General features: G+C 38.7%; 2 protein-coding genes across 5 annotated transcripts in view; both read left to right on the plus strand.

Annotated features, from left to right (window-relative positions):
• The window catches only part of LOC133631559 (collagen alpha-1(XI) chain-like), a 188,299-nt gene extending 182,036 nt beyond the window's left edge, over window positions 1–6,263 (plus strand). Inside the window, exons 64-68 of the mRNA XM_062023875.1 lie at window positions 2,512–2,624; window positions 3,571–3,639; window positions 3,794–4,027; window positions 5,206–5,693; window positions 5,775–6,263. Coding sequence (XP_061879859.1) covers window positions 2,512–2,624; window positions 3,571–3,639; window positions 3,794–4,027; window positions 5,206–5,352 — 563 coding nt within the window. The 3' untranslated portion in view covers window positions 5,353–5,693; window positions 5,775–6,263. The remainder of the gene's footprint in view (window positions 1–2,511; window positions 2,625–3,570; window positions 3,640–3,793; window positions 4,028–5,205; window positions 5,694–5,774) is intronic.
• Window positions 6,264–11,215: 4,952 nt separating this feature from the next.
• LOC133631261 (noelin-3-like) overlaps window positions 11,216–21,446 on the plus strand; it is a 14,581-nt gene continuing 4,350 nt past the window's right edge. For 2 of the 4 annotated variants that reach the window (XM_062023433.1, XM_062023434.1), the window contains exons 1-3: window positions 13,214–13,305; window positions 16,404–16,547; window positions 21,231–21,386. In XM_062023433.1, the coding sequence (XP_061879417.1) occupies window positions 13,228–13,305; window positions 16,404–16,547; window positions 21,231–21,386 (378 nt within the window). In that variant the 5' untranslated portion in view covers window positions 13,214–13,227. Of the gene's footprint in view, window positions 11,532–13,213; window positions 13,306–16,203; window positions 16,315–16,403; window positions 16,548–21,230; window positions 21,387–21,446 lie in introns of those variants that run through there. The other 2 variants (XM_062023435.1, XM_062023436.1) reach the window with 2 other exon arrangements.

Genomic DNA, 21,446 nt, shown 5'->3' on the forward strand with positions numbered 1-21,446 from the left:
GACGGGGCAAGTATTGTTTTTATGTCCTAATATAAACAGTGTTCAGCTTCTGTCAGGTTCAAAAACTGATGACATTTATTAAACAAGATAAGAAGCAAGGAATTAAACAGAGACTGAATTAAATTTGGCTCAATGAGGAGAAACGCGTACACCTGTACCCTTGCACAGTGTCACCACGCTCTGACGAAAGATTGTACGCCTCCTCTTTTATTTGGACTTCCCCTGATTACATGGCAACAGCTGTTTCTAAGGGATGGGGGGTCGTAAACAGCCATCGCCTTTGATTAAAACAGTTAAAAGAAAAGGTCGCCTGGAGGGGAGTCTGGTCCTGCTTCCTCTCCGCTTTGTAGTTCTCGGGTCAAGACAACATTTTTCTGTGGATTACAATACATCAAAGAAACCGACACCCTCATGTCGCTCCCCATCTTACACAATGGAGTTTTACAAGCCTTTTGATTGGTAGGATCAAAGACAGCTTTTGTCCTCTCGCAGGACGAGCTGAACTCAATGTAACGCAAAGTTGTGTGATAACTTAGATACAATTATCCTGACAGCTTCTTTTTACACTTGTGTGACCATTACAAACAAAAACAAGACGTGGGGGTTGTGTCAGAAACACATTTTTATTGGATGTATTTGAGATCTTATTCAATTTCATTTGATTATTTATTCCGGCAGAAAAAAAAATCTGTATTTCTGAGCAGACACTGATTTTCATCAGGTTCTTGAGTTGAAGTACATAAAGGATAAATAATCACATTCATTCTGGGACATCACAACTCAATCATAATGTTGCATATAAAAAGAGGATCGCGTTGATCTAAGATCCCGTTTCTGGTCAGCAGTGGTCTCAACGATAGGATCCCTCTTTATGTTTGTGAACTTTATAGTCTATACATTTAGAGTGATGTGATAATCAAACACTCTAGAAGTCTAGAATGAAAGAGTATATAAGAGACTTGACAGAGTGTGTACCTTCAGTGCTGAATGATGAGCAGAGGCAGAGTTTTGAATGTTTTCTTTAGCTCGCTTTCCATGTTTATGTTATCACTGTCCACTGTGTCCAGGTACGTGGAAAATGTTTTCCGTGCCATTTGCTGTTTGACGCCCGGTATCATGCTAATTAGCTGCCTGAAATCGGGTGACTCCACTGTAGAAATAGCCTGCATGTCTTCTAGTACATACACTGCAATGGCTCTATCATTGTTGTCCTGGCCAGCAGTCCCTCCGTTAAAATCCAGCCGCTGTTGGAGGTGGAGGTGAAGAGTGTCTCTCTTTACTAGCTTCGTCGAAACATGTTGCTTTTGTAGCTGTTTCAGCAGATTTGAATTGCTGTTTTGGGCAGTAGATAGGATCTTTGATCCGAGACACAACTTACATTTAACTAAAATGTTCTTTTCTTTGTGCTCGACAAAAGAAAAGTAGTGAGAATATCTCCACGTTAAGGAACTCCACTCCTGGCTCCACCATTTCTTGTTAGTAAACACAGACACCACCCCCACCCAACACACAAAGCGCGCCTCTTCTATTCCTTGTGACACAGAAGGACGACACTGCAACTCTCCAATAAAACATACTCAGATCTTCTGTTTCTAGCCGATACTACATAAAAAAAATAACGTAACATAACGCAGTAACGCATCATGTAGTAACGGTAACTGAGTTACTGAATATAAAAAATAACGCGTTAGACTACTAGTTACCGCTGAAAATAACGTCCCAACACTGGCGCTGATTCTGGAGGTCCAAAATTTAAGAAGGATATACAGGCATATCCCATGCAGCTATATGGGGTTATAGAGGCCTGTGTCAAATATTAACTTATACTGGGACAGGGGAAGCAGGGGAGTGGTTGTTGTGACACGCTCCCCGGGGATGATGTTACTGTTGTATAGTCGCTTGCTGCAAAAAAAAATGATAGGACCTACTTTATTAGCTTCTGCTCCTTTGGAAGGACAGAATAAACTGTTTGTGGTTCGCTTTATTACAACTTCCCTGATCACGTGATTACGCGCGGATTCCAAAGATCTCGTAAAAGTCTGCGCTATTTCGCTGCACGATGGTGGGGATTGCCAGAATGTGGATGGCGGTGCTGTTCCGTGGCAGTTTTGCACAGCAGCCGTTCTGTATCTAGTGGAAATTTGGGGTAAGAATGTTCAAAAATGTATAAACCACATTTCATTTATGTACAGTTTTTGAGTTTTTTAAATAATTTTTCCAAAAAACCATAACCATAAGACCATAACGCTTTTAAAAAAAAACAGAAAAAGATTTGTGAGATGTATCGGAAACACATTTAATTTATGCATTTGAGGGTATTGTTTTTTGTTTTGTTTTTATATCTTAATAATAGCTTCTTTTTACGCTTCAATGTTACAAAGTTACATATTGGTGGTGACAGTTTGTTTTCCATTAGTTTTTTATGGCAAGAGGTTTAGAAATTAGAAACTCTCCCAGAAAACATTGCATTTACCCAGAATTAATGGGTGTTTTTACTCCCCCGTCCCCCAGGCGAATATTGGATCGACCCCAACCAGGGCTGCATAGGAGACTCCCTCAAAGTGTTCTGCAACTTCACGGCGGGCGGCGAGACGTGCATCTATCCCGACAAGAAATCCTTAGGAGTAAGTAACACATTGCATTCAAATAATTTGGCGGGGGCCTGGTTATCTAAAAAAAAGATATATATATATATATATAAAAGATAAGAAATATATATATATATATATATATATATATATATATATATATATATATATATATATATATATATATATATATATATATATATATATATATATATATATATATATATATATATATATATATATATATATATATATATATATATATATATGAAAAATAATAATACATAAATAAATAAATAATAAATAAATAAAAAATATATATGTATATGTATATATATGTACATATATATATATATATATATATATATATATATATATATATATATATTAATATATATATGTATTTTTTTTTAAATTAATTAAATTATTTTTTATTTTTTTAATTTATATATATAAATATATATATATATATATATATATATATATATATATATATATATATATATATATATATATATATATATATATATATATATATATATATACATATATATATATATATATATATACTGAAGGCATCAAAACTATGAATGAACACATGTGGAGTTATGTACCTAACAAAAAAAGGTGAAATAACTGAAAAAATGTTTTGTATTTCTAGTTTCTTCCAAATAGCCACCCTTTGCTCTGATTACTTCTTTGCACACTCTTGGCATTCTCTCGATGAGCTTCAAGAGGTATTCACCTGAAAGGGTTTTCACTTCACAGGTGTAATAGTTTTGATGCCTTCAGTGACAATCTACAATGTAAATAGTCATGAAAATAAAGAAAACGCATTGAAATGAGAAGGTGTGTCCAAACTTTTGGCCTGTACTGTATATATATATATATATATATATATTATATACTTTATATCATATTCTATATATATATATGTATATATATATACATATATGAAGCTAACTTATCTTCCTCTTCTCAGGTCAGAATATCCAATTGGCCCAAGGAGACTCCAGGATCCTGGTTCAGTGAATTTAAACGTGGCAAAATCGTAAGTATCACTTGTCGTCCAATCAGAGCGCTCGCATGTCATCCCCTTTGATTATCATAGCCAGTGCATGGTTCCCGGGGATTGCCACGATATGCTGTTATTTGAACTTCGGCGGGGAACTAAAGAATAGCATCGATCGCAACCCAATCAACAGCTCAGCTACGTGGACGTGGGCGAGCGCAGCATCAACGCCGTGCAGATGACCTTCCTGAAGCTGCTGAGCTCGTCGGCGCGACAGAACTTCACCTACGTGTGCCACCAGTCGGCGGCCTGGTTCGACGCAAAGGCCGACAACTACGACAAGGCGCTTCGCTTCCTGGGCTCCAACGACGAGGAGATGGCCTATGACAACACGCCCTTCATCAAGCCGCTGTCCGACGGCTGTGCGGTGAGCTCACGCATTTTTCTCTCATCGCATTTCCAAATTTGTTTTAACTAGGGTTCGAAAGGGGTGGAAAGTTCCCGGTAAATTTCCGGAAACTTTCCGGAAATTCACAACGGGAAGTTAAGCTCGGGAACTTTGGAAATATTGACCATTTTTTGATTATTCAAAGTTGGACACCGTCCATGGGAATATATGGGAATTAATGGGAATATATGGGAATTAATGGGAATATATGGGAATTAATGGGAATATATGGCAATTAATGGGAATATATGGCAATTAATTGGAATATATGGGAATTAAATGGGAATATATGGGAATTAAATGGGAATATATGGGAATATATGGAAATTAAATGGGAATATATGGGAATTAATGGGAATATATGGGAATTAAATGGGAATATATGGGAATATATGGGAATTAATGGGAATTAAATGGGAATATATGGGAATTAAATGGGAATATATGGAAATTAATGGGAACATATGGGAATTAATGGGAATATATGGGAATTAATGGGAATATATGGGAATTAAATGGGAATATATGGGAATGTATGGGAATTAAATGGGAATATATGTGAATTAAATGGGAATATATGGGAATTAATGGGAATATATAGGAATTAAATGGGAATATATGGGAATTAAATGGGAATTGATGGGAATATATGGGAATTAAATGGGAATATATGGGAATTAATTGGAATATATGGGAATTAAATGGGAATATATGGGAATCAATTGGAATATTCGGGAAATAAATGGGAATATATGGGAATTAATGGGAATATATAGGAATTAAATGGGAATATATGGGAATTAAATGGGAATACATGGGAATTAAATGGGAATATATGGGAATTGATGGGAATATATGGGAATTAAATGGGAATATATGGGAAATAAATGGGAATATATGGGAATTAATGGGAATTAATGGGAATATATGGGAATTAAATGGGAATATATGTGATTCAATTGGAATACATAGGAATTAAATGGGAATATATGGGAATATATGGGAATTAAATGGGAATATATAGGAATTTTTTTTCTTAGTTCAAATAAAATACCCCTAATTTTATTTTTATTTTTTCTTGTTTTTGAACATTGACTTTTTGCAGTGCAGTAGGAGACTGTACAGTATGTTGACAGTTGTTGTGGCGTTATCCGCAGGCTAAGCAAGGATACTCCAAGACGATACTGGAGATCAACACCCCTCGCATCGACCAGCTGCCCATCCTCGACGTCATGCTCAACGACTTTGGCGACTCCAACCAGAGGTTTGGCTTCGAGGTCGGCCCGGTCTGCTTCCTCGGCTAGACACGCCCCGACCCCGCGCCACCCCCCGCACTCACCCCCCCGCTACTACCCGACTCCCCCCTAAAAAAAAAAAAAACCTCCCCCCGCTGACAGACAGGTTCAGAGGGCACAAAGAAGGAGAAAAAGGGGGGGTGCCCAAATGGCCCTGTGATGCCAGCGTTTTGACCAGGGGGGTCTAGTCGTCGCCCTTGTAGGGCCACAACCACATGACTGAGTCAGGATTGGGAGTGACATCAGGAAAAGGACACTTGACGTCGTGGTGGACAGTGCGGCGACGGCGGCGTCCCCAAGGACGCCGACGCCGCCGCACGGGACCACAAGACATGCATTAAACTCTCAAGGTGCTACACACATTGCTTTTTGATGAAACTGTAATTATTATCCGCCGCACGGGACCACAAGACATGCATTAAACTCTCAAGGTGCTACACACATTGCTTTTTGATGAAACTGTAATTATTATAATAATTATTATTATTTTGTACAATATTGTGCCTTTCTGAATCCACCCTAAAAACTTGCATGCACATGATGATCCCAGTTAGTACATCTCATCTTTGATTTGTTCCCCCTTAAGTCTGTTTACAAACAAAAGTTTGTAGATAAGAAAAACTTGTACGACAACAAGTGGAACACAAACATTCCAAGGACGCTTTTAATGACTTCATGAGTTGTGGCTTTGTCAATCAAGCCATAATAATAATAAAAAGTAAATAGTAATATAATGAAAACTGTCAGACTTTGCTTTATACCTCACACTTGCTTGTAAAATTGTTGTTGGTGTCAAGAACACTTTTGAGTTTACAAACCTAAGGTAAGATGGGAATTGAAGTTGCTTTAATGTCAAGTCAACAAAAAATCCTTGTCGACTTGTTCTGTGCCTTAAATTGTTCTTTCAAAAATAATTAAAACTGGATTCTGAAACTGGATGTTTGCATCTTTGCCTGCTTTGGGAGCACAAACAACACAACTTTGCTCGCGTCGCCATGACAACGGGGCCGACCTGTTGACTTGCATCCATTTGCTTCGGCGGCTTGTTTCCAGCGCCTCGAATGAACGCTCAGCCGAACGTCGCAAAAAAACGCCGTTTTTGTTATGATCCATACTCTGTTTAAAAGTTTTTCGAGTCTGTTGGTTTTGGACTCCTTTAGTTCCTGTTTATGCACCTCGCAGTTTGTTACCATGGCTACTGTTGCGTTGACCAGCTCTTCCTCCTCGGGATTTTAAGGTGCTGGTCACTCCCAAATTCTTTTTATGGCAATAAGCTGAAGGTTAAATTCATCAACAGGCAGTAGTTGGTATTTTGTGGTTTATTCTCAAAGCTTAGAGGACAAACATGAGACCAAATCCAGTACACAAGCGTTCCCTCGCCCAGTCTAGATCGATCTCCCGTCAAACCCATGGAAGTGCTGTGTTCTTCCATCCGTCCCTCGCTCCCATCCCCCAGATGGGTTCTGTTCTACCCGCCTCTTCCCCTTCCTCTTCCCCACCTGCTGTCTGCCAGCCCAGCACCGCTTTGTGCCCTTATCTCAGGAATGTTATGGGAGTCTCAACAGAGAGAATATTTAACGCTCTGACTCTCTCATCAAGGACACTCGAATGCAAGCACTTTGTACCAGACAAAACATTAGCTGATGAAAATATGACTATAGGAGTTTAAAAAGAAGTAACACTTAAATATGGATATATGTAAAAGATCTGGTTCCATCACTACGTATTAGTTTCACCTGCCTCTTGTGTTCGGGACGCGCACCTGTTTGTAATCAGAGACATCATTTAAGCCTGCCTTTGCCAGTCAGTCGGTCTGGCTTCTTTGTTTGCGTCACGCTACTGTTACGTTAGTTTTGCTTGTTTCCTAGCCCCCTGCTAGTGATCTCTAGTCTGTGCTAAGTAGTAGCCTTAGCTTCAGGTTGTCATGACGGGGGGGTTTTCGCAGCCTATTGCGAGATTTGTTCTCCCGGGATGTAGTGATAAGTTGATGAGGCGTCATGAAGCGTTTCGACACATTGCAAAACTGTATTGATACTGTGTCACTAAATACTGACATCTGCTGGACATTAAAAATCCCTACAGGCAACCCATGGACCGACTCAACTGACACTGATTTTATGACCTAGTATATGCAATAATATAAACCAAGTCATTGTATTTCATTTAGGATTATTTAATATCTTCATTTAAATAAAAATATATTCTTATCTTTTTTAGATACAGTAAATAAATAATGTGAACATGTATCATAACATGGAAATCTAAGAATGTTTTGTGAATGAGGATGCTTGTGGACTGGGAATTTTATTTATTTATTTTTTACACATTTTTATTTTTTTAAAAAAACAGTTTTTCCAACGTATTAAATTTTAGACGATTTCTCTTCTTAGTTATTATTTCTCCGGCTATAGAAAAGACCCGCTCACAGGGCACAGAGGAGGCGTCAGTGCGACACAGTTCGCGTATCCGTCACGTGACCGAAACAGTTCATGATCGGTCACGTGACTTTCTAAAAGCGGTACGCGCACCGACACAGGGTTTTGCTCTATGAGCTCGACGCATGCGCCGATGCATCGGTGTTGCCAGACCCATCACTACCAGGATGCAATCGGACTATACCGGACAAGGTACTCTCAAAGAGGTACAAACAAAAAGCGCTCAAGGCGAAGGCACAACTTAACGCAGGAAACAAAAGCTAAGACTTAGCATAAACTATGGACATGAAACAAAAACTTGCTAACTGTGGCATGAATAAACAAAAACTTACTTGGCAAGGCATGGAATGAGCAGTATGAACAAAGCATGAAACAATCAATGTACAGAGCACTGTCGCCAGGACGACTAACTGGCAAAGACAGGCTTAAATAATAATCTCATGATTAGCGACAGGTGTGAGCCCAACGCAAGAGGCAGGTGAAACTAATCAGTCGTCATGGAAACTAAAACAAACAAGGATGCACAAAAACAGGAACTATGGAGTCTTAAACTAACAGAAAATAACAAAGAACATGATCCAGACCACAGATCATGACACAGGTGCGATCGGCACCTTGTTCCGTCGGTTTGTTTTCTGTTTTTCTACCTCTTTGAGTGTTATTTTACTATGAAATCATGTTCCTCCCTGCAAGTCCTGTCCAGAGTCGTCCGTTTGCATCCTGGGAGAACAAAACAAACCCCGCATCACCATGCGACCCGGTCGTGACAGTTTTATCAGCAACTATCCAAACCTTGCACAGTTATTCCATAATTAGTTTAGTTTATTATTTCTTCGGTCGGTGGTCAACGAAATAAACAAACCGTTTTCCATAAACAAACAGTTGTACATTCATAAATTGAAAATGTTGCAGACCGAAAAGGGTTTAGGCTGAAGTTGAACACTTATTGCGCCTAACCCTATAAACAATGTCATATACAAGATGAGCTTGCAAAAAATTATGAAATTTCCTTTGCACAGCATATTATAAATACACCTTGTACACAACATAAACACTGTTCAATTTTATACACAGTAAAGACGTGTGAAATATCCTTGTACACGTGTTAGTTAAACCTTTGTACCAATTATATACTCAATCAATCAATCAATGTTTATTTATACAGCCCTAAATCAATAAGTGTCTCAAAGGGCTGCACAAGCCACAACGACATCCTCGGTTCAGATCCCACATAAGGGCAAGGAAAAACTCACAACACAGTGGGATGTCAATGTGAATGACTATGAGAAACCTTGGAGAGGACCGCAGATGTGGGTGATGTTGATGCCAGCAACACGTGACAAACAAGTTGGGAAAGGTGGCAATAAATACTGATAAAGTTGAGGAATGCTCATCAAACACTTATTTGGAACATCCCACAGGTGAACAGGCAAATTGGGAACAGGTGGGTGCCATGATTGGGTATAAAAGTAGATTCCATGAAATGCTCAGTCATACACAAACAAGGATGGGGCGAGGGTCACCACTTTGTCAACAAATGTGTGAGCAAATTGTTGAACAGTTTAAGAAAAACCTTTCTCAACCAGCTATTGCAAGGAATTTAGGGATTTCACCATCTACGGTCCGTAATATCATCAAAGGTTTCAGAGAATCTGGAGAAATCCCTGCACTTAAGCAGCTAAGCCCTTGACCTTTGATCCCTCAGGCTGTACTGCATCAACAAGCGACATCAGTGTGTAAAGGATATCACCACATGGGCTCAGGAACACTTCAGAAACCCACTGTCAGTAACTACAGTTGGTCGCTACATCTGTAAGTGCAAGTTAAAACTCTCCTATGCAAGGCGAAAACCGTTTATCAACAACACCCAGAAACGCCGTCGGCTTCACTGGGCCTGAGCTCATCTAAGATGGACTGATACAAAGTGGAAAAGTGTCCTGTGGTCTGACGAGTCCACATTTCAAATTGTTTTTGGAAACTGTGGACGTCGTGTCCTCCGGACCAAAGAGGAAAAGAACCATCCGGTTTGTTATAGGCGCAAAGTTGAAAAGGCATCATCTGTGAGGGTATGGGGGTGTATTAGTGCCCAAGACATGGGTAACTTACACATCTGTGAAGGCACCATTAATGCTGAAAGGTACATACAGGTTTTGGAGCAACATATGTTGCCATCCAAGCAACGTTACCATGGACGCCCCTGCTTATTTCAGCAAGACAATACCAAGCCACGTGTTACATCAACGTGGCTTCACAGTAAAAGAGTGCGGGTACTAGACTGGCCTGCCTGTAGTCCAGACCTGTCTCCCATTGAAAATGTGTGGTGCATTATGAAGCCTAAAATACCACAACGGAGACCCCTGGACTGTTGAACAACTTAAGCTGTACGTCAAGCAAGAATGGGAAAGAATTCCACCTGAGAAGCTTCAAAAATGTGTCTCCTCAGTTCCCAAACCTTTACCGAGTGTTGTTAAAAGGAAAGGCCATGTAACACAGTGGTGAACATGCCCTTTCCCAACTACTTTGGCACGTGTTGCAGCACCGAAATTCTAAGTTAATTATTATTTGCAAAAAAAAAATAAAGTTTATGAGTTTGAACATCAAATATTTTGTCTTTGTAGTGCATTCAACTGAATATGGGTTGACAAGGATTTGCAAATCATTGTATTCCGTTTATATTTACATCTAACACAATTTCCCAACTCATATGGAAACGGGGTTTGTATATGGATGGATGGATATGTGTGTGTAAATATATATATATATATGCGTGTGTATATATATATATATATATATATATATATATATATATATATATATATATATATATATATATATATATATATATATATATATATATATATATATATATATATATATATGTGTGTGTGTATATATATATATATATGTGTGTGTGTATATATATATATATGTGTGTATATATACATATGTATGTGTGTATGTATATATATAAATATATGTGTATATATATGTATATGTGTTCATTCTTTAATTAAAACGGAAAAAAAAAATCAAGTATCATTGTTTTATATTAAAAAAAAACCAATAGGTGTACCGTGGACGCATTTAAGTCCCATCTTAAAACTCATTCGCCTTTAAATAGACCAATTTTTAGAACAGTTGATCTTCCGCTTCTCTTTTCTACTCTGATATCAGGCGGCCACGGTTGCTGTGACCATTAAAAATGCACCAAATACAATATCGAGGCTGTTGCTGTCTTCATTTCATCCCAACAATGAATGGTTAAAAAGATGATTACAGGTGGAACATTCAACCATTGTTGCCTTCCGAAGGACTACTGTGCACCGGCAATGCGCGTTCACGCTGGCTGGCTGGCACGCACGTAAAAGTCCGTCGACGTGGTGCACGCGCATGTGTCGCCGTCAACAGGAGCAGCTGCCTCTTGACTCCTCCGTGACACGCAGGACCGACACGGAACCAGAACCGAAACCGGCAGGACTCTTCAGGCGGTGTCAGGAAGACATGATGTGTTTTTCAAGATGCATTTGTTGATGTTTTATCGTCCTTCAACCACGCCCCCTGCGGGATTCACGCGGCACGAGGAGACGAACGAATAGAAAGTAATATTTAATATTTATTTTTATTTTTTATTTTTTATTTTTTATTTTAGTTTGACTTGTAGTTTTATTTGAAGTTCCAGTCGGGATGTGGACGCTGTCCGTGGTCCTGAAGCCTCTTCTGGTTCTGCTGCTGTTTGGGTGCTGGCCGTCTGTGGTGAGTTCACGGACTACTCAGAAATCACAGCTACTGGATGGATGGATGTTTTTAAAATGTATGAGTTAATTATTAGTCGTGATTTCTTTTTTTTTTCTTTTTTCATTTTGTTTTTATTGACATCCATCATCAGACATTCCTATCCATTACATCATATTCACATACATCACATATCTGTTGTCTGCCCTAAATGTCAATATATTTTTTGTTTATATCCCAACTAGGGATGTCCGATAATGGCTTTTTGCCGATATCCGATATTCCGATATTGTCCAACTCTTTAATTACCAATACCGATATCAACCGATACCGATATCAACCGATATATGCAGTCGTGGAATTAACACATTATTATGCCTAATTTGGACAACCATGTATGGTGAAGATAAGGTACTTTTTAAAAAAAATTATAAAATAAGATAACTGAATTAAAAACATTTTCTTGAATAAAAAAGAAAGTAAAACAATATAAAAACAGTTACATAGAAACTAGTAATTAATGAAAATGAGTAAAATTAACTGTTAAAGGTTAGTACTATTAGTGGACCAGCAGCACGCACAATCATGTGTGCTTACGGACTGTATCCCTTGCAGACTGTATTGATATATATTGATATATAATGTAGGAACCAGAATATTGAAAGCAGAAAGAAATGGGGGGAGGGAGGTTTTTTGGGTTGGTGCACTAATTGTAAGTGTATCTTGTGTTTTTTATGTTGATTTAATAATAAAAAAATAATTATAATTTTTAAAAAAACGATACAGATAACAAAAAAAACGATACCGATAATTTCCTATATTACATTTTAACGCATTTATCGGCCGATAATATCGGCAGGCCGATATTATCGGACATCCCTAATCCCAACCATACCCCCCCCCCAAAAAAAGAAAGAAACAGCAAAAAAACAAAGTAGTATTTGCAAATACATCAATTAAATAAAGAAAAAAACCATAAAACATGATTAGTAATAATAATCAGAAATAAAATAAAATAATATAAACAGATATATATACTGTATTTTTCGGAGTATAAGTCGCACCGGCCGAAAATGCATAATAAAGAAGGAAAATAACATCTATAAGTTGCACTAGAGTATAAGTCGCATTTTTTGGGGAAATGTATTTGATAAAAGCCAACAGCAAGAATAGACATTTGAAAGGCAATTTAAAATAAATAAAGAATAGTGAACAACAGGCTGAATAAGTGTACGTTATATGAGGCATAAATAACCAACTGAGAACGTGCCTGGTATGTTAACGTAACATATTATGGTAAGAGTCATTCAAATAACTATAACATATAGAACATGCTATACGTTTACCAAACAATCTGTCACTCCTAATCGCTAAATCCCATGAAATCTTATACGTCTAGTCCGGGGGTCGGCAACCCGCGGCTCTAGAGCCGCAGGCGGCTCTTTAGCGCCGCCCTAGTGGCTCTCTGGAGCTTTTTCAAAAATGTGTGAAAAATGGAAAAAGATGACGGGAAAAGAAAATATTTTGGGTTTTAATATGGTTTCTGTAGGAGGACAAACATGACACAAACCTCCCTAATTGTTATAAAGTACTCTTTTTTATATTAAACATGCTTCATTGATTCGAGTATTTGGCTAGCGCCGTTTTGTCCTACTAATTTTGGCGGTCCTTGAACTCACCGTATTTTGTTTACATATATTACTTTCTCCGCCTTTCTATGACGTGTTTTATTACACTTCTTTTTCTGTCTCATTTTGTCCACCAAACTTTTAATGTTGTGCGTGAATGCACAAAGGTGAGTTTTGTTGATGTTATTGACTTGTGTGGAGTGCTAATCAGGCATATTTGGTCACTGCATGACTACAAGCTAATCGATGCTAACATGCTATTTAGGCTAGCTATATGTACATATTGCATCATTATGCCTCATTTGTAGCTATATTTGAGGTTATTTAGTTTCCTTTAAGTCCTCTTAATTCAATTCATATCTCATGACATCTGTATGTAATATGGCTTTTAATTTTTTGCGGCTCCAGACAGATTTGTTTTTTGTATTTTTGCTCCAATATGGCTCTTTCAACATTTTGGGTTGCCGACCCCTGGGACTCTAGTCTCTTACGTGAATGAGCTAAATAATATGATTTGATATTTTACGCTAATGTGTTAATAATTTCACACATAAGTCGCTCCTATAAGTCACACCCCCGGCCAAACTATGAAAAAAACTGTGACTTATAGTCCGAAATGGTATATATACACATGAAGGGAGTAATCTTTTTTTTTTTTTTTAAGCAGTACAACCACTAATTCGAAAAAATTAAAGTCAGGCTTTATGGGGCGTGACATAATTGACACAGTTTTCCCAGTACATTTCTCCAATTTATAATTAATAAAGGCAGTTATCTTCTCCATTTTACATATGTCCATTGTGATTTCCATACATTGCTTCAAAGTTGTGATTTCTTACATTTATACGTGTTTAAGCATGTAATATCATCACTATATATGGATTTTAACTTTACTTTATACACTTATGATAATAAGTGTATAAAAATATTATCCATTAAATGTATATCGATGTATTTCTTCTTTCTGTCTACGCCTGACAAGGCTAAAAGTATCCACTGTATTATTATTTTATTTTGTAATATTAGCATCATATTATTGCAGGACATTTTGCTTCTTTTTTTTTTAGACGTTTATTTAACATTATGTAGCAGGGCTGTGAATCTTTGGGTGTCCCACGATTCGATTCAATATCGATTCTTGGGGTCACGATTCGATTCAAAATCGATTTTTTTTTTTCAATTCAACACGATTCTCGATTAAAAAACTATTTTTTTTCCCCGATTCAAAAGGATTCTCTTTTCATTCAATGCATAGGATTTCAGCAGGATCTACCCCAGTCTGCTGACATGCAAGCAGAGTAGTAGATTTTTGTAAAAAGCTTTTATAATTGTAAAGGACAATGTTTTATCAACTGATTGCAATAATGTCAATTTGTTTTAACTATTATATGAACCAAAAATGTGACTTATTTTATCTTTGTGAAAATATTGGACACAGCGTGTTGAGATGCGATGCAAGTGTAAGCCACTGTGACACTAATATTCTTTTTTTAATTTTTTTTATAAATGTCTAATGATAATGTCAATGAGGTATTTTTAAACACTGCTATGTTGAAATTGTAACTAATATTGGTACTGTTGTTGATAATATTCATTTTTGTTTCACTACTTTTGGTTTGTTCTGTGTGGTGTTTGTGTCTCCTCTCAATTGCTCTGTTCATTGCAGTTCTGAGTGTTGCTGGGTCGGGTTTGGTTTTGGAATTGGATTGCATTGTTATGGTATTGCTGTGTATTGTTTTGTTGGATTGATTAATTAAAAAAAAAAAATAAAAAAAAAATTTTTTTTAAATAATAATAAAAATCAACCAAAAAAAAAAAAAAATGTAAAAATGAGAATTGATTCTGAATTTGAATCGATTTTTTCCCACACCCCTATTATGTAGTATTAAATATAAATAATGTGTATATTCCGCATGTTTAAAGTCTCGTCTCTCGCATGCTGTTTGTTGTCTCATATCATTTCATACAGTTTATAACATCGCAGTCCAATGGGTATGATTGATCCACAAAAAATATATACAATTCAGAAATCATAAAAGTCACAGTTTTTCTTTAAAAAAAGAAGTGAATTATATTTATATAGCGCTTTTCTCTAGTGACTCAAAGCGCTTTTACATAGTGAAACCCAATATCTAAGTTACATTTTAACCAGTGTGGGTGGCACTGGGAGCAGGTGGGTAAAGTGTCTTGCCCAAGGGCACGACGGAACTGATGGCGGAAGCGGGGATCGAACCTGGAACCCTCCAGTTGCTGGCACGGCCGCTCTACCCCCCCAAAAAAGGACAACAATTTAAAAAAAGAACAACAATTTAAATATATGGTTTTCATTTAATAATATTAATAATAATAAGGAATTGCATTTGTAACGCACTTTACATTTGTTAAAATCTCAAAGTGCTACAAAGTATTAAAAAAAATTAAAAAAAATAGAAAGTTAGAATATATAATAGAAAATTAAAATAGAAATGAAAACATGAAAAACATTTGACAAGTTATAGTAAATTCCATACACTCTGTTTAATTTATATTTGTAGTAATATTATCTACTTTATATGTTTAGGTCCACTATGTTGAATTCCATTATTAAATTAATGTCTTTGTATCTACTATATAAAAACAGGGACAAGCGGTAGAAAATGGATGGATTAGTATAATTTATGTAATCTGTTATCATATATACAGCATAATATTACTGTAAAAAAAAAAAAAGCATGTGGCTCAACATTGCTTTTTTATATATATCTATCAAAAGCACACTATTAAATAATATACACTATAAGTATTTTTTTAATTACATTGTTTATATATTATATAAACCCCAGTTTATTACTATTTGTTTATTGTGTGCCAGTCCAAACTTTGGATACACTTTGCCATGTTATTAAATATAAAGGCGTGTCCAAACTTTTTGATGTTACTAATTACACAATATTGTACTTATAAATACTCAATATTATTCTAACATGCGCCCAAAGAACAGGTAGGAAGCAGCTATCTGAGGGTTAATGGTGACGAGGGGCAGGTGTGTGTGTGGGCCTTTGTGTGCATCGGGCATGTGAGGGCCACTCGGAGGCGGGGCTTATGACAGTCACTCATTAGAAGAAGGAAATGGCCTGAAGTGACGAGCAGCAGTTCCATTGAGATCTAGGAAAACAACATCCCAACATGGTTAAAAGGTCAAATATTGTAATGTTACCTTCACACGGTAACCGTAGACAACCGTAATTGTTAATGTGCGTGTGTGTGTGTGTGTGTGTGTGTGTAGACCATCAGGCCAAAGGAGGGTTGGCAGGTGTACAGCTCAGCTCAGGATGCAGACGGCCGCTGCATGTGCACGGTGGTGGCGCCGGGACAGAGTCTGTGCTCCAGAGACGCCAAAGGACGACAACTACGCCAGCTCCTGGAGAAGGCATGTGCACGCTCACACACACACACACACACACACACACACACACTGGTTGTCATTTGGAATGGGGACCAAGTTTTTGATCATCACTTGTGGGGACCACCCTTTTTTACAGGTTTTGGAGGCATAAAAAAAATTACAGTATTTTCCGCACTATAAGGCGCACCGGATTATAAGGCGCACCTTCAATGAATGGCCTATTTTAAAACTTTGTTCATATATAAGGCGCACCGCATTATAAGGCGCACAGAATAGACCAGGGGTCGGCAACCCGCGGCTCTTTGATCACTCTGATGCTGCTCAGCTGCATACTTGCCGACCCTCCCAATTTTTCCGGGAGACTTCCGGATTTCAGTGCCTCTCCCGGAAATCTCCCGGGGCAAACATTCTCAGATTTTCACCCGGACGTGCCGTGATGGCACTGCCTTTAGCGTCCTCAGCAACCTGTCGTCGCATGTTGTATGCGGCCTCCGCTTATACATGTAGGTGACCGCAAGGCATACTTGGTCAACAGCCATACAGGTCACACTGAGGTTGGCCGTATAAACCAGTGGTCCCCAACCTTTTTGTAGTTGGGGACCGGTCAACGCTTGAAAATTTGTCCCACGGACCGGGGGGGGATTTTTTTTTAAATGTATTTTAATTTTTATTTTTTTCATAAAGAAATACAATCATGTATGCTTACGGACCGTATCCCTGCAGACTGTATTGATCTATATTGATATATAATGTATAAATTGTGTTTTTTATGTTGATTTAATTAAAAAAAAAAAAAAATTTATTTTTTTTTAATTTCTTGCGCGGCCCAGTACCAATCGGTCCGCGGACCGGTACTGGGCCGCGGACCGGTGGTCGGGGACCACTGGTATAAACAACTTTAACACTCTTACTAATATGCGTCACACTGTGAACCCACACCAAACAAGAATGACAAACACATTTCGGGAGAACATCAGCACCGTAATACAACATAAACACAACAGAACAAATACCCAGAATCCCATGCATCCCTAACTCTTCCGGGCTACATTATACACCCCCGCTACCACCAAACCCCGCATACCCAGAATCCCATGCATCCCTAACTCTTCCGGGCTACATTATACACCCCCACTACCACCAAACCCCGCATACCCAGAATCCCATGCATTCCTAACTCTTCCGGGCTACATTATACACCCCCGCTACCACCAAACCCCGCACACCTCAACCAAGACACGGGGGGGTTTGGTGGTAGCGGGGGGTGTATAATGTAGCCCGGAAGAGTTAGTGCTGCAAGGGGTTCTGGGTATTTGTTCTGTTGTGTTTATGTTGTGTTACGGTGCGGATGTTCTCCCGAAATGTGTTTGTCATTCTTGTTTGGTGTGGGTTCACAGTGTGGCGCACATTTGCAAGAGTGTTAAAGTTGTTTATACGGCCAACCTCAGTGTGACCTGTATGGCTGTTGACCAAGTATGCCTTGCAGTCACTCATGTGTGTCTGCAGAAGCCGCATACAACATGTGACTGGGCTGGCACGCTGTATGTACAGGTTGTAGAGGGCGCTAAAGGCAGTGCCATCACGGCACGCCCTTATTATTGTTGTTAGGGTGAAAATCAGCAGACATTCGAGAGAATGGTTGCCCTGAAATTCGGGAATCTCCCGGAAAAATCGGGAGGGTTGGAAAGTATGACGCTGTCAAGCGCCATCAGGGCCGGCCCGTGGCATAGGCCGTATGGGCAAATGCTAAGGGCGCCGTCCATCAGGGGGCGCCAAGCCAGTGCCACAAATGTTGGAGAAAAAAAAAAAAAAAGTTGGTACTATTATTTCTAAATACAAAAAATAATCCCACGTTAATTAAAATGCAAAGTAAAGCCTATTTACTAGAAATATTATTTGTTACAACATTACCCCCCCCCCCCCCCGCCCCCCCGCACGGTGCGCCCCCTCCCTTCCCGTATCATGACTCTTACCACATCAAAAAATCAACACAAGATGTCAAAACGGCCAAAACTGTCAGGTGCCCAGGGAAGAAAAAAGAGAAAAGAAGGAGGAGAAACGAGAAAAAGACAGAGGTAGCATGTAGGTAACGTTAGCCTACATTAAATTATTTGTCGGTTACAGAATGTGATAGTAACCTGGCTTTTTAGCATTAAGCTAATGTTACATGATTCGGCAATTGCTAATCAATAAATAGCTAGTTCTGTTTTAACGTCGGGTTAATATTGTGGAGGGGGCTAAATTGTTATGGAAAATAATAATGTAACATTAGGTAATTACAGTACTCCCACCTTACATTCCTCAGGGACATTTGTATTAGATCTTTTAAGCAGGTGTTTTTTGTTTACATTGTTATTGCCTTCTGGTTAGCTAATGTTTGCCCTGCAGGTAATAGTCACTTTTCCACCCCTTTATATATTAGGTATAGTTGTAAGCCTAGTTGTTAAAGTGCACATCATTAATGTTAATTAAGCAATATCACATGAGAGGGAATGCTGTTTTTTAATTTGAGCACTGCTGTGATTCGGTTAAAGATAATCATAACATAACATTCTCATATAATGTGTTAATTTGCTTTCTTTAAGTAAAAAAAAAGGTCAAAGACAAAGTTGGTTGGGGCCAGGCCTGAGCGCCATTCATATAAAACTTGCGGGCCGCACTAACATAACATTTTCATATTAAGGTGCGGGCCGCGTGTCTGAGACCCCTGGTTTATACATAGCACAAAGCAAAAAAAAACTTTGTATGCAGTGTTATTTCATTTTAAATTTCAAAAGAGTTTTGTGGCTTCCATTGTTTTCTTTTATGTGTGAAAATGGCTCTTCGAGTGGTAAAGGTTGCCGACCCCTGGAATAGACGCTACAGTAGAGGCTGGGGTTACGTCATGCATCCATTAGATGGAGCTGCGCTAAAGGGAATGTCAACAAAACAAATAGTGATTGTACTGACACTTCTACTTGCTGCTCTCTGTTCAACAACCCACTGTTCCAGTTTGTCCTCCAACTGTAGCCATCTCGCTTTGTTCCCTCAGAAACTCTGTTTAGTCTTCTTTACTTGGCGCGGGTCATCATGTTGCAATTCCTCCACTTCCGCACCATTGTTTCGTTAATGCTAAATTCGCTCGCTGCTGCTCTATTCCCGTGTTCTACTGCGTGACTGATCGCCTTGAGTTTAAACTCTGCGTCTTAAGCGTGTCTCTTAAAGGCCTACTGAAAGCCACTACTACCGACCACGCAGCCTGATAGTTTATACATCAATGATGAAATCTTAACATTGCAACACATGCCAATACGGCCGGGTTAACTTATAAAGTGCAATTTTAAATTTCCCGCCACACTTCCGGTTGAAAAAGCCTTCGGAGGGTGACGTATGCGTGTGAGAGGTAAGCTCTGTTTTCCTTTCATAACTCCACAGTATTCTGGACATCTGTGTTGGTGAATCTTTTGCAATTTGTTTAATGAACAATGGAGGCTGCAGAGAAGAAAGTTGTGGGCGGGATCGGTGTATTAGCGGCTGGCTATAGCAACACAACAAGGACTACTCACTTGGATAGCAGACGCGCTAGCCGATGCTAGCCGCCCACCGGCCACCGCACGGATGATCGGGTGAAGTCCTTCGTCGCGCCGTCGATCGCTGGAACGCAGGTGAGCACGGGTGTTGATGAGCAGAGCAGATGAGGGCTGGCTGGCGTAGGTGGAGCGCTAATGTTTTTATCATAGCTCTGCTAAGTTGCTAAGTTAGCCTTAGCGTCGTTAGCAACAGCATTGTTAAGCTTTGCCAGGCTGAGATCTATTAACCGTGTAGTTACATGTCCATGGTTTAATAGTATTGTTGATCTTCTGTCTATCCTTCCAGTTAGGGATTTATTTATTTTGTTTCTATCTGCATTTGAGACAGATGCTATCACGTTAGCTCATGCTAAAGAGCTTCGTCGATGTATTGTCGTGGAGATAAAAGGCACTGTGAATGTCCATTTCGCGTTCTCGACTCTCATTTTCAAGAGGATATAGTATCCGAGGTGGTTTAAAATACAAATCCGTGATCCACAATAGAAAAAGGAGAGAGTGTGGAATCCAATGAGCCAGCTTGTACCTAAGTTACGGTCAGAGCGGAAAAAAATGTGTATTTTACTGGATTCTAGTCCGTCACTCTAACGTTCCTCATCCACGAATCGTTCATCCTCGCTCAAATTAATGGGGTAATTGTCGCTTTCTCGGTCCGAATAGCTCTAGCTGCGTTGAAAACAATAGGAAAATATGAGGGAGTGAACAACCGACTACGTCACGCTACTTCCGGTAGGGGCAAGGGTTTTTTTTTTTTATCAGAGACCAAAAGTTGCGAACTTTTTTAAAGTTGTTCTATACTAAATCCTTTCAGCAAAAATATGGCAATATCGCAAAATGATCAAGTATGACACATAGAATGGATCGGCTATCCCCGTTTAAATTTAAAAAAATAATTTCAGTAGGCCTTTAATAGGAGCCATTTTTGGGTCTTTACATAAAGTTTAGGTCTCGCAACTACGGGACTTCATTTTCCCCCGTAGAAGAAGAAGTTCAGGATAACACTACTAGACACTACACAAAAAACTTTTCTTATCAGATGATCATTCCAAAAATAATCAAGTTGGAGGTCAACATGTTGACTTGTTCCTGGACAAGTTGTGATGAATTCTAATCTTCACGCTGGCTGGTTGTTCCCACAAAGGTCCAGAACATGTCGCAGTCCATCCAGGTCTTGAACCTGCGCACTCAGAGAGACTTCCAGTACATCATGAGGCTGGAGAGTCAGATCAAAGGTCTGCGCTCCAAGTTCAGACAAATAGACTCTGATCGGAAGACGCTGGCAAACAAAAACTTCCAGGTCAAAAAAACGCCTTACCTTTCCTGTGCTAGTATCAGCGGAACATTCCAGAATACTTCT

Source organism: Entelurus aequoreus, linkage group LG16, assembly GCF_033978785.1.
Source record: "Entelurus aequoreus isolate RoL-2023_Sb linkage group LG16, RoL_Eaeq_v1.1, whole genome shotgun sequence".
In the NCBI taxonomy this organism is placed as follows: Eukaryota; Metazoa; Chordata; class Actinopteri; order Syngnathiformes; family Syngnathidae; genus Entelurus; species Entelurus aequoreus.